Raw genomic sequence first — 13,146 nt, 5'->3', positions numbered from 1 at the left:
ACGTAGCAGAAGGAGATTCAGGCCTTCACTCTGTCAGTTGGAAGCACACTGTGTTATCTGCTATCCTGTCAGGGCAGACAAGAAGACATAACTAGCAGGACAGAGAAGGAGAAATTTGTATATCACGAAACCACCTTGTCATAGTTGGCCAAAACTGACAGCCTGAGCTAGAAAAACAGCTAGTTATTACACACTACTTATACACTTTAATTAGCCATGAAAAGATCTCATTAGAGCTCTTTAGTTACACTTCATTACAAGCTGCATTGCAATGTTTTCAGGAAATAAATTCCCAAGGCTTTGTATCCATTTATTTGGAAAAATGGAGGATGTAAAGCTCATCATTTAGTATCTTTACAGAACAATACCATCTATTCTCTGCATAATAAAAATAATCTACTGAGTTTCAGAGGTTTTTTTTCCCCCTCGTTTGCGACAATTTGTCAATCTCAGCTCTCTTTCCACCAACAGTCTGACCAATTTAGTATTTGTGAAAAACACTGCAACCAGACTACTCAAAATAACACTAACGCCTATGACTCAAACATAGGGCTTATTATGCTTCACTTGATGTCTCACCAGTTTCCTAAATTTGTGTTTGATTTTAAGAATGTGATTATTATTAGGGTATGTGAGTGACTTACGTTAGGCTTCATTACTGAGCTTTGAAGCCTGGATGAGCCAGAAGTGATCTGCAGATCAGTGCCCTGTGGTTGAAACTGACATTCAGTGGAATATCTGTGTTCTCTCTACATGTGTTAAACAAAACGCTTCAATAACTCAATTATGCTATATGATCATATCACTGCAATACAATTCTATAGACAGTTGATTAACAGTAATGTTTAATTATTGCCCAGTCCTTACATACACCACTGCTTACTGCATCATAAAGGAGCAAAACTGTTTAAGCAGAAAAAAACAAAACAAAAAGTATCTTTTGTATTTCACAAAAATACACAAATTATTCAACTGAAAGGTGCAAAAATGTTAATGAAGTACAATCAACCATTTCACATGTGTGATGAAGTTTTCATGACCTCAAGAATGCAGTCTGTTGTAACTGAGGAACCTGCTATAAGTTCTTGAGGCAGTGCAAATGAAACTGAAGCTGTACCACAAAGGAATAAAATAAGTCTTGGCAGATTCTTGTGAGGAATGATTTCTTTCCCACTTCCCTGGAATTAACTCAGTCTGGTGTCATAATCAGTCCATGTGACCAAGGTGCTAATAAGGTGAAGGAGGTGTGAAAACAAAACAGATCAACTGCAAACACGTGTCCTGAGGCCACATGTAAAAAGTGCAACTACTATGACAACACCTGCAAACACCGTTGCAGTCAATGCTAAATGTTTTTTTTTTTTTTTTTATTGTTGTTTGTTAAAATGAAAGAAAGTCTAGGCTTATTAAACCTATTCAATTGCCTTTTTTACTCACAATATGATTTTTTTTCCTTGGAATAATGTTTCAATTAGTGTATTTTACTTTTTTATTCTGATGTTTTGATATAATTTACAAAACCAAACTTAATTTTCCTCCAAATGTTTTGCAATGGTGGTTTCAGTTAGCCAGTTGGGGTCGTACCCTGACATTTAAACTTGAACAAATTTCTTGCAAAATAAGAGATACAGCTTATTTTTTTCCCCTTCATCCCCCCACATCTGCTCCATTCCTCTCCTCCTCCTCCCCATACTTTCATGTTTTCCTCTCCTCGTCGCCTTCTCCATCATCACTCCTTCTACTGGGGTTACTCCCCAAGTGTTGGGTGCCTTTCGCAGCCCACGTAGCACCGAGCGGTGCGGGCTGCGGCTCTGCCAGTGAAAACACAAGAGTGTAACAGGATAATGAGAGAGGGAGAGAGGACCTTTCTGTTCTCTATGTCTCAGCATTTTCCGATCCCTCGCTCGGCCTCAATCCTCACCCTTAACCCATCTGGAGCTCCTGCACGAGTGTGTGTTTCAAAAGACAATCAAAAGACCTGAGAAAGCTGAAATATAATCTGTGAAATCTATGACTTATATTGAATCTAAAGAGACACACAAGATATCATTTTTATAACTTTCACTCCATTAAATCCCTCCAGTCTCTATGTGCTCCAACACCAAACAAGACCGCTCCATTTCTTAAGCAATGATTGCTAATCACAGCTTTGTCATCACTCTCACATGCACCCTGACCTCTCGTTTGCCTATGGTATCCCCCCAAAGGAGTCCAATCGATACCTGACACATGACACTTAACACACACAGACACACACAGACAGTAGAGTTTGGAATGGAAGGTCTGTCTGATCTGGCTGGAACAGGGTCTATTTTCTGGCTGAGCAGCTCACATCCCGTTTGTGAGTCTTGGCAGCCTGACTGGGAGTTTCTCTCAAGTCTCCTGGGTCCACTGAGGTGTTGAGCACACAAGTACACACACTCATACACCCACGTGTGTATACAGGGATGTAAATACACACACATACTTACACACACTAAATACAAATGTTCAGTATTCATAATTCAACTCACTAACATTATTTCCCAGGAGTTCATTCTGTCAAGAGTTTAGTCATTTGAATCCACTTAAATGGAGAGCAGATCTTTCAGTGTCCTCTGGAATAACACAGTGAGCATTGAACTGAGGTCATGTATCAGTTGACAGTTGGCTGCATAATTTATGTTAAGTTGAAAATCTCTGGTGTCAGACACAGTTCATGCACAGACCATAGCTCTTATATTGACTGCGCTACATCCAAATAAAGGTAATAGACCGTAATAATGTCATGCACCCTACAATGTGCCCTCTATTCCTCCCTTAGCTGCTCTTGCAGCAACCAGAAAGTTATATCTCTGGACAAGTGGTTAATATTGTTAACAAGAGACTTAGAGCAACAAAAACAACAAAAGAGAATGAAATTAGAAAAAATGAAGATACTTTTACCAATGCACTACTAACTAAGCACTATATACGTACAACACCACACTATATACAAGTCAGAATCAATTTTTAAATCACTGATGAAAGAACCCAAAGCAAACAAAAACATTAAAAGTACTGAAAATATTTCTATTAACAAGTAATTGTGATTTGGAATTTATGTGAAATGACCAGCTCAATAGACCAGGTGTGATTTTGGCACAGAATCAACTATTCTTGCATAACATGTTACAATTATTGTCAACCCACAGGAGATGGTACCTGTACCTTATAATCCACCTCAATGTAATATTGCTACAATAAATACCATCTTTAAAAAAAAAAAAAAACATCTTTAAAACCAAGCTTGTAACATTTGTCTAAATCCTGACAAGAACAGCTTTCTGCTAATTTCAAAATCCAGGCTGAAGTTTGTGTTGCTCTATTGGATTGTTCTATAGTTATTGTGTGCTATGTTCTTATCGTGCTTCGTTATGTACAATGTGAATAATTATTGTGGTTTTTTTTTTCTTTTTTTGTAATTAGCAATTTAGTACATCCAGTAGCTTCTGTGAAATGCAGTATCCTATATAGGTACCAGCTATACAACTGTTTATTAATGTTAAAGTACATAAAAAAATTAGAACAGAAATTTCTACAAATCAATATCCAATCTACCCCCTTGTTTCTGTAATTTTGCTGAAACAAACCATCAAATACAACAATTTTCCACAAATTTCATCACTAAAACATGACATAAGTCATGTTCAGTTGCTGTAATCACATGTACTCATAAAACTAAAAATCCAGAAGTAACTGGTTTCTTGCTTCCACATGGGCCCAGTAAAAGCAGCTGACAGTGCTGATCAGTGTCAACAGAGGTTATTTTAGGCGGTTTATACCTTCAGATGAACAACTGATAAATTTACCTATTTTAAGCACTAATCATTGACTCTGGTTGTGTGTCATACTTGAGTGATCTACAGTTGGCTGCCAACTGTAACAAGTTGCGTATGTGATTGCTTATGTGCATGTGTTTGTGTGTGAACGTTTGTCCGTATGTGTCTACATGCACGCACTCAAGTGTGTGTGTGCATGTTTGTGTTCTGCATCTCTCGGGTGCTTGTGTGCATTTGCAGGCGCGTGCTGGTGTGCGAGAGGTGCTCCCCGCCGTGTCGGCCTCGCCACCATGCCATCTGGAGAGGAAATCGAGTGTGAAGTACAGTATAGTTTGGGACCAAGCTCCGTGGCAGTGGCTCAGCAGTTAGTTCATTAGTTCCAAACTTCCAGGGATTAGGAGAGAATCTCTACGGCAGGGAGGCAGGGGGGAGTCAGGGAGGATGGAGGGACCCATGTGGGGAATAAGAGAGGGAGAGACAGAAACACCAGGAGGAATACTGGACCACAGGGCACTAAGAGACAGAGAGAGAACATGAGAGAGAGAGATAAACAATCTTAACCCTGAGGACCCTGGAGAGGGGAGACGAGCGAGAGAGAGGGACAATGAAAGAACAAGACGGCAAGGGAGAGAGGAGGAGAGAGGACAGGTGTAGCCGTCAGTTCCGCTCCGGGGTTTCAACCTGCCCTCCCTCTTCCTCCACCCCACTGATCATACAGATATGATGATATGTGTAAGAGTGTTAGAGCAGTCAGCCTTGTCTTCCCTCCCCTCTCTCCTCCTCCTCCTCCTCTCCCCTCTGGGTCCGTGGTGACAGTTAGCAAGCTCTGGGTGGCTCCTACCCTTTACTCCCTCTCTCATCTCCCTGCCTCTTAAGCAGCCAGTATCCACTGCCAAGATGGAGCGTAGACATTTTTGGAGTCAAAGCGGCAGGCAATTAAAGCAGGCACTCCCGGATTTTAAATTTTCAAGTGGAGGGGGGAGGACTGACCTTCATTGCGTACCTTTTTGTCATGAATATCCTTTCCTGTTTTAAGGTGAAGGTGAAAGATAATGAAAAGAATACATTAATGAACACATAATAGGAGAGTGGTTTTGGGCAGTAGCCCTGTTTAAGACCTATCCATGCATACCCAGTCACTAACACCACATTTCACCTAACCCATTGTTGCCTTCACCAAAACAGTGGTTCAGGATGGCATTTAGCAAGCTCAGTCTCTGCTTTGCTCCCATTTTCTCTCCCTGGAAAGCACCAGACATGCATTAAAAATCCATTGTTGAGGTCTGGCATCTCTTGGCAAACACACAATGCCGACTGTGAGGTTGTCATGGTGAATATAATCGAAGCCACAATATACACTGTAGAAACTGTCAGTGCAAACACACTATCGTGTAAAAGCTAAAGTTTCCAAAACTACCGCTCTTAAATTTGCTGACGATGTTTTCTCTGCATCTGATAATGGCAGTCTCAGACAAGTCATACTTATTGCTACTCACTAAAACCTTTGACCATGTGGATTACTGTCTCCTTTCAGGTACGCACCATACGGTTAGCTTTCAGCAAAATGCATTGTCGTGGTTTAATCTGTATCTTCACAATAAATAGTAATATGTTGTTGTACAAGGGTGTAAATCAGATTTGCTAACTCAGCAAACAGCTGCGCCTCAGGGTTCTTCTTTGGGACCACTTCTGTTTTGTTTTTATTAATGACCTACCATGATTTTTTTTTCTGACTATCAACTTCAATTATATGCAGATGATACTATGATACATACACTGAAATAGACTTCATCACAAATGCAAGGCTTTGCTGACAAATTACCGCTCAGTAAAACCAAATGTTATACAGTGGCACAAGATAGAACCTCTACTCACGAACCAAATCTCTGGTTTTAACTTGTAATGATGGTACATACCTCCAGAAAGTTGCTGAAATTTAATATTTACATGCATGGACTGTGGCTCTGAGCTGACTTTTAAACCCCACATTATAAATAAAGTTAATTTTGGTATTGGTTTCTGTATTATTTCAGACACTGCTTTACATTTAATGTCAGACAGACTTACTTCACAGCTGTTCATGCTAGACTGTGCTAACAATGTTTATCAAAATGCTTCTAAAACCAATCTCAATGTTCTTTTTTACATACCATTGTACAATGCTTGACAGACTATGTTGACTCCCTTTTAATACAGCTTTATTTTATTTTATATTATTTTTAAATGCATTGATTGCTTAACTTTTTTTTGATATTTATTAAGGTATGCAAATGTAAATGTGTCCAGTAACATATACATCTGATTTGTATGAAGTGCCACCATTTAAAAGTCTGTTCTGGTGTTTTATTTGAATTGTGATATCATAAGGAGATTTATTTGTGGTTTTAAGTACCAGAAACCATTTAAATATAGTTTTACATCTCTCTCACACTTTTCTCCAGAGCTCTAGGAAGAACAGAGCATTTTGTTTCTGTCTCTTCTGATTGGTCTGACTCAAAAAAAACAGCCAATCACTGGTAACATATTGTAGCCAGCTGTAGCTTGGTAAAACTCATCAGTAAAGGCAAAATGGAAATTGCCATTGACTCAGGAAAATGTTTACCAGTCAGTGCTGAAATGAGGCAAACAGACTTGGACTCATATGCTCTGGTATTTCAGAAGAAATTAGCTTTAGCGACTGGACTCTAATATTACTATCCTTGGCAAGGGTGTGAGATAATATTTTGGCTTCCTAACATCAAACCACTGTACAGCGTTTCCTCAACATTTTTCTGTCTTATAGTTTGGAATGACCACTTCATGCTGTGTTGTTAATAAAGTTACAACAACAACAACAACAACAAAAAAAAGGTTGGATGGTCTGCCTGCGTGCCCTGTGCTATAGGCATGGCTGAGGGCAGTAACTGTATAGTTGTGACCTCAAAACCTACCATAGTCCTAACAGCTCACTTAGAGGCACAGTTTCTGAATATAGGCTGTGTGTATTTATCTATGGATTGAGCGTTTTGATACTTTAGCAATATTTATATAAACAACACTAATATGCATCTGATATGCCTGTAGACAAGCCTTTACACTTTCTTCACTTCTTCTTTATTTACTCTATAATGATAAATCAAGCGCACAAGCTATTTATATTACTTTCCATTTCCCACAATCCACATTGTGCATCTCTTACCAGAAACACCATAAAGTAGATATTGCATGACTCCGAATATACAATATTTCCTCAATACAGCTTTTTAGTAAATAGGCCCAAATGCAAATTAGCTGTTTAGTAGATGAACAGAGTTCATAAATCTTTTATCAATATCCCTTATGTATGTATTTAATAATATGTTCATCCAACAGAAAAATAAAATTAAATAAAATATTATATATATATATACACACACACACACACACACACACACACACATATCATCTTAAGGGAAGGTATAACTACACAACAACCCCCATGGATTTCCAATTGCCAAAGTGGAGGAAGAAGCTGAGAGTATGGGAAGCGAAGAAAGGATGCCAGTATGAAAGGTGTATTATTAAGTAAATAAGTAATTTTTATATTACACAGTATGACCTAGCAAACACATAATCGCTTACACACTGTGCCAGACATCACGGCATCAATAAGTGGCTGAAATACATTCTGATGCCATCCTTTGTACCATGTAGTGCTGATGTAGCTGGAGAAAGTACTGGGATTATATTTCCCAGATTATATTGTTGGTATTTTGATTTGGATTACTTAGAATGCTTCTAGTGGATAAACTAGCAGCAAGCCATCTTAGGGCCATTGTTCTCCATGTTAAGGGAACCTGGACTGCAGTGTAGCTAATGTAATTTTCCATTTTATTTTTAATAGCAAATACAAAGTCTAATAGTCTCCTCTACAGGGACAACCCACCAGCTAAATGCTAGCAGAGACTAGGCCTTTGAAAAGGACAGAAAAAAATTATCATATTCAAAGTTCACAATTGTTTCTTGCACACTCAGAAATAGTTGGAAACAATGTCTTATGTTTTATGTGAAATGAAGGGGTTTGTGAACAAAATAAGTGAAATGGAGCAGCGTACTTTTGTTGAAATGAGATGGAGACATGAACCTGTCACATGCTGACAGCACAAGAGTCAAGCGTCTGAATTCTCCTCAAGCCTTAACGGCTGCTTTAGTGCTGCATTCCTCTCCACATTCCCCCTCTAAAATGTAATAAAGACAGAAGCTCTGACATCCACCAACTCCATTGCGGGGTCACACTTTTAGCCTGTCAGTCACACAGAGCATCATCTTATTGTCTTTGTCTACTACAGGAACAGCCTCCAGCCATATCAATCATCTTTATTATCATGACTTAAAAACCTTTGTTTGTTAACTTCTTACCCAAACCCCTTCTTTATCCCACGCTCCAATCACAATTTCATGGGCAGTTCAGGAGGGCCAATGGGGAGGTCGTGTGGGCGGGAGGAGAATGCTTTTAACCTGCTGCATCTGGTGTTTTCCCGCTGCTCGCCCAGTGGGGCATGGTCACCTTGTTTTAAAGGACTCTGATAGGGGGGATCCACTGCCTTTATACCATGATAATGGGGTGAAATGCACTTGTTTTAATAATGTCACTTAGGTAGTTTTCCTTTCGGTGATTAAGACCGAGCACCTGTCTGAAGGAGGGAGATGGAATTAGAATCATTCAGGATCACACAGCTGTGAGTGTGCCTGTGTGCTCCTTGCTGACCTTTTCAAACGTAGCCGCATTTCATTCAAACACATGCATCTGGATGTTTATGTACCTTTTTGCTGAGGGCTACACCATCCTCGCAGTCCAAAACAGCACAGTCAACATCCAACGAGGCTAGCTTTCCTCAATTTCCGCTCATCGTTGCCGGGGCAGTAGAGAACTGCCCTGCGGGGTATGTAGCGCAGCGAGGGGCCTGCAGAGTGATGGCGATGACACCGTGCTTTGGTATACCACTGCCAGGCTGTGGGCCGGAGCCAACCGTTCTCCCTTTCAACACAAATATATACATACATTAGAACAAGGTGGCACATAAGACAATTACATGTGTATATCACACAAATATATACAACACTCAGAGGCATCATGAATGTGCATGTCTTTGGTGCATACATTACTCATGAGTGCACTCAGTATCAATAGTAAGGGCAACAGATAATTAAAGATTGTTGCTGCATTCATCTTCATAATATCAACAATGTTTCTACTACACATGAAGATCCAGAAGGAGGCCACATCCTCCAGACTGGAGTGAAAGTCTGGAAGTGTTTCATTCTGGGAGTTCTGTTTGCCCTTCAGCTCTTCATTGAAATGGATGAGTGACGTTGACCTGTGCTTTGGCACTCTTTGGTGAGAACAAACTCACCCAAACACTGAGCCACTCATATGCTAATGTGGCCACACTGCTTAATATCTAGGCAGGGCAGAGACTGACTGAGAAGTGGTTGGAGCTGAGTCATGGAAAATTTTAAGTTTGGAAAAGACAGTGTGGCTGTGTTTCCGTAGTTGTTTTCTAAAGGCCAAATTCTGTGCCTTTATTCTAACTATAAATACTATAGATGCAAACCCTACCATATGGACACTTCTGCTCATTTAGTTACACTATTATGAAATGAATAAACACAAATAAGACATGAATTTTATGATGCAATTGTGATTTGTAATGTCAATCACAAAATGCTGCACTGTTATATTTATTGAACATTAGGAAGTATGTTAAAAGAGTATGTTAAGACATACCCTTTCAGAGTAAAGCCTTGCAATGCAAGTGATAAGAGCATACATTACTTTTTAATTTCAAACGCTTTTCTCAAATGTTTGGAATCCATTCTTGCTCTTGAGACAATGCTTCTTACAAGTTCGGAAAAAATATACAACAAATGGCTTTTGGTTGCTACTTTTATTTTTAGAAGCATTTCATTTTTCAGGGAGCACTGACCAAACAACACACACAGTAATGTTGGCTTGTGTACCCCCCTCCCATCCACACATACGCACATACCTACACAACTGTGCTAATCACAGTCATTGCACACGCATCTTAGTTATTTGTTCCATCAATCTGGCCCTGATGAATAGCTAAATGTTTAGGATCAGATATATGTAATTACCACTAGTAACAGTTTCTCTCACCGTTACTGCTCGCTGGGCATCAGAAGCCCTTCGAGGGACCATATTGGCAAGAGAAAGAAAGGAAGAGGGGGGTATTCCTTCTAATAAAAGAAGGGGCTGAATTATTCTTTTTTTTCTTGTCTCTTGCTCTCTAAAAGGAGCTAAAGTCACTTCAATAGCCACTTAATCCTGTCAACTACGCTTCCACATGCCCTCCAGTCCCAGTGAGGCCTAATCTAAACTGAGATGTTGCGGTTGGAGCAGGCAGTTAAAACCAATTCAGGTTGCTTCCAGCATTTTAGTGCTTCCAGATACACAGTGCCTATTTGAGCTGGGCACAGTAGTCACAAAAGTCTTGTGGAGAAAATATGGCATGGGTCGGAGGGAGGACTATCGCACACCACCATGAAAATTGTGGACCAGTATAAATCAGTACAGCTCCCATTCATTTTAGGGACAAAAAGCTGCAGGGTGCAAATTGATGGAGAAGAGATGAAACAAAGCAAACAGAAATTTAGAAAAATTAGAAATAAATAAAAAATAGTGGATAAGAGGACAAAAGCAGGAACTGCTGAGTAGTAGGGGGCAGGAGGGGGTTGTAGAGATCTAAATGAAATCAGTCTATTCTGTGAATAGTGCTCAGGGGAAAATGTTAAAAAAAAAAAAAAAACCATACTGAGTGCCCACTTAAAAAGGGAATATATTATAATATCACTGAAGTACAAAAGGATGGTGGCCATCATTTAAGAGTAGGTTATAAATGGGAAAAAACAGAAACAGGGAGAGGGGGTGAAAGCTTTGCTGATGGCAAGGCACCTTACACACTGCACTCTTTACCTCATACTGCAAACTTTTGCACATTCCCACACAATCTGTACAGCTTCTTATTCTTACAATAACAGTACATATTCTTTATATGCTTAATGTATCGTTCTATTATTATCAATCATTATCATTTCTAATCTACTTTCTTATCTCTCTCATACTTAGTTTATCATCATTGTTTGGCACCAATATACCAAGACAAATTACTTGTATGTCTACACTTACTTGGCAATAAAGCTGATTCTGATTCTGACAGTACACTAGAAACAGAGGTCAATCAAAAACAGAGGCCAAAATCAGCATTTCTCATTCTCCCACTGTTCCACCTACTTTTTAACAGGCCTTATTTTACAATAAACAGGTAGCTACATAAACTGGGTTGCATATTTTTTCTAATCTTGGCATGGAAATAACTACAGAAGGGGAAACAGTCCAACAAAAAAACCAAAACACATGCTCTGTTGTTCTTAAAAAATAAAACCATATCTAAAAACATGTCACGTGGGCATACAGGAAGCAGCAGCAAGGCGTACTTAGCATCTACTCAGTGTAATGTGCCATTATGTTGCTTTACATGTAAGACAAGGTTGAATTAGTAGGAAGCTACAGGACAGAAACTGTGCCTCTCAATTACATTATGAATAACATTATCTATTAATAAGAAAGTGCAGGCTCTGTAATTAGATGGATGGCTAATGTTAAGCGTTTGAACAAATGCGAAGCTATTTCCAAGAAAGATGGTCTTGCCTTAATAATGCATTGTTTCATATCATTATTACTAAACTGCTGATTATTTTCTCTTCTTGAATATATTATTGTTTGGTCAACAAAATGTGAGAGAATAGTGAAAAATACCCAGCAAAGTTTCCTAAAGTTGAAGGTGATGTCTTCAAATGTCTTGTTTTGACTGCCGAACTGTTCAAAACACAAAGATATTCAATTTACACTGATATAAAATAGAAAAAGTAGCAAATTCTCACAACTAAGAAGCTGAAAGTAGAGGCTGAAAAAATGACAACAGTTAATCAAAATCAAAATTACTTTTCTGTTGACTAACCAAGGAAAAGAAAAACATGAGTGCTCTAATCTAAATCGACTAAATCATTTCTGTTTTACGTTGCAGTAACCCCTGAGTGTGTTACAGTCACTGAGCTGTGGGCCATTCTGCTCAAGCAAATGAAAAAAGTCAAATGCTCCAGCACAAATAATTCCAATGTTTCAAAAAATAGGAAACCTGAAAAACCTTCAGTATTTCCTGTCCGTTAGTTGCTTGTGTGGACAGGAAGGAAGGAAATGATTACTTTTAACAATATGGTAAGTAGTGTGTATCTAAATTTATCAACACTTACCAAGAGATTGATATAATATTACCTGATTTATAAGCACAACCAGCTGGTAAAATAACAAAACTTTGGTGGTTGTATCAAAAATAACATTTTCCCATAAAAAGCCAAAGGAGCTACTTGTGTTTGTGCGGTCATCACAATCCAACAGGTATCAACATCAAATACACACATCACTTCTATATATTACAAGCAATCTGGTTGGCATTTTCCCATTATCATTATATACTATACACACTTGTGATCTATATATTTAACAGTCCCCAAAGTACCATATGTACCTATGTTACCAATTTATTTTCCTCTCCTCTCTTTTCTTTCTTTTTTTTTTTTTTTTTTTTTTTTTACATGAAAGGTTATGATAACACAAGGCTATGTGGCTATATTGGCAGCTGTAAAGTGGCAGGACCCGGCCACAGTGACAACATTTACTGGTCTGAGATCAGAGGTAAGTGTGTGTTAGTGGGTTTATATGGCGCTGGATGGGACTGGTTCTCATTAGCGGATAGGCAGTAGCAGACCCAGTGCCAATGAAAAAAAGGGGGGGGGGGGATGGTATGCTCTCTGTTACACTAGACATGGGTCTTACTGAGCTATGTACATTATTTTTTCCAGACCCAACAGTACAGTGTGTCATATTACGACCTGCTGTCTAACAAGTCATTATCATGAACATCCAAAAAAAAAAAAAAAAAAAAAAAAAACATTGTACTTATAAACTGTAAAACACTTCACCATGCTGGCTGAGCAGCATTTTACATGCAGATTTGTGTGTATCTTCCACCAGAGAGTGTCTTGGACAAAGCAGTTCACTGGTATAGAACTATCAACTGATCTTCAATTCAACAGAATGTCCTCTGATGATCTGACACTCTCTTGTAGTGCCTAACTACAATAAATCTACCTTGAACCACATATCCTTGAACTTCACATCTTATCTTCACCACTCTCAGACAACTGTGTGACTGATGTACACTACTGCCATATTCAGCTCCTGTTTTCCCCAAGTTTCATCTCCTTATCTCTGAAATCCCCTGTCATGTAATCCAGACAGGGTCAC

At 38.9% G+C, this 13,146-nt stretch overlaps 1 protein-coding gene across 1 annotated transcript in view; it reads right to left on the bottom strand.

Moving 5' to 3' along the window:
- Positions 1–13,146, bottom strand: part of clybl (citrate lyase beta like) — a 57,961-nt gene that overhangs the window by 18,085 nt on the left and 26,730 nt on the right. Inside the window, 2 exon segments of the mRNA XM_018702636.2 lie at positions 8,582–8,650; positions 8,652–8,796. Of these exon segments, the coding sequence (XP_018558152.1) occupies positions 8,582–8,650; positions 8,652–8,796 (214 nt within the window).

The sequence above is a fragment of the Lates calcarifer genome, linkage group LG1, assembly GCF_001640805.2.
Source record: "Lates calcarifer isolate ASB-BC8 linkage group LG1, TLL_Latcal_v3, whole genome shotgun sequence".
In the NCBI taxonomy this organism is placed as follows: Eukaryota; Metazoa; Chordata; class Actinopteri; family Centropomidae; genus Lates; species Lates calcarifer.
The sequence above is the reverse complement of the archived record's forward strand: the minus strand, read 5'-3'. Positions and strand labels throughout refer to the sequence as shown.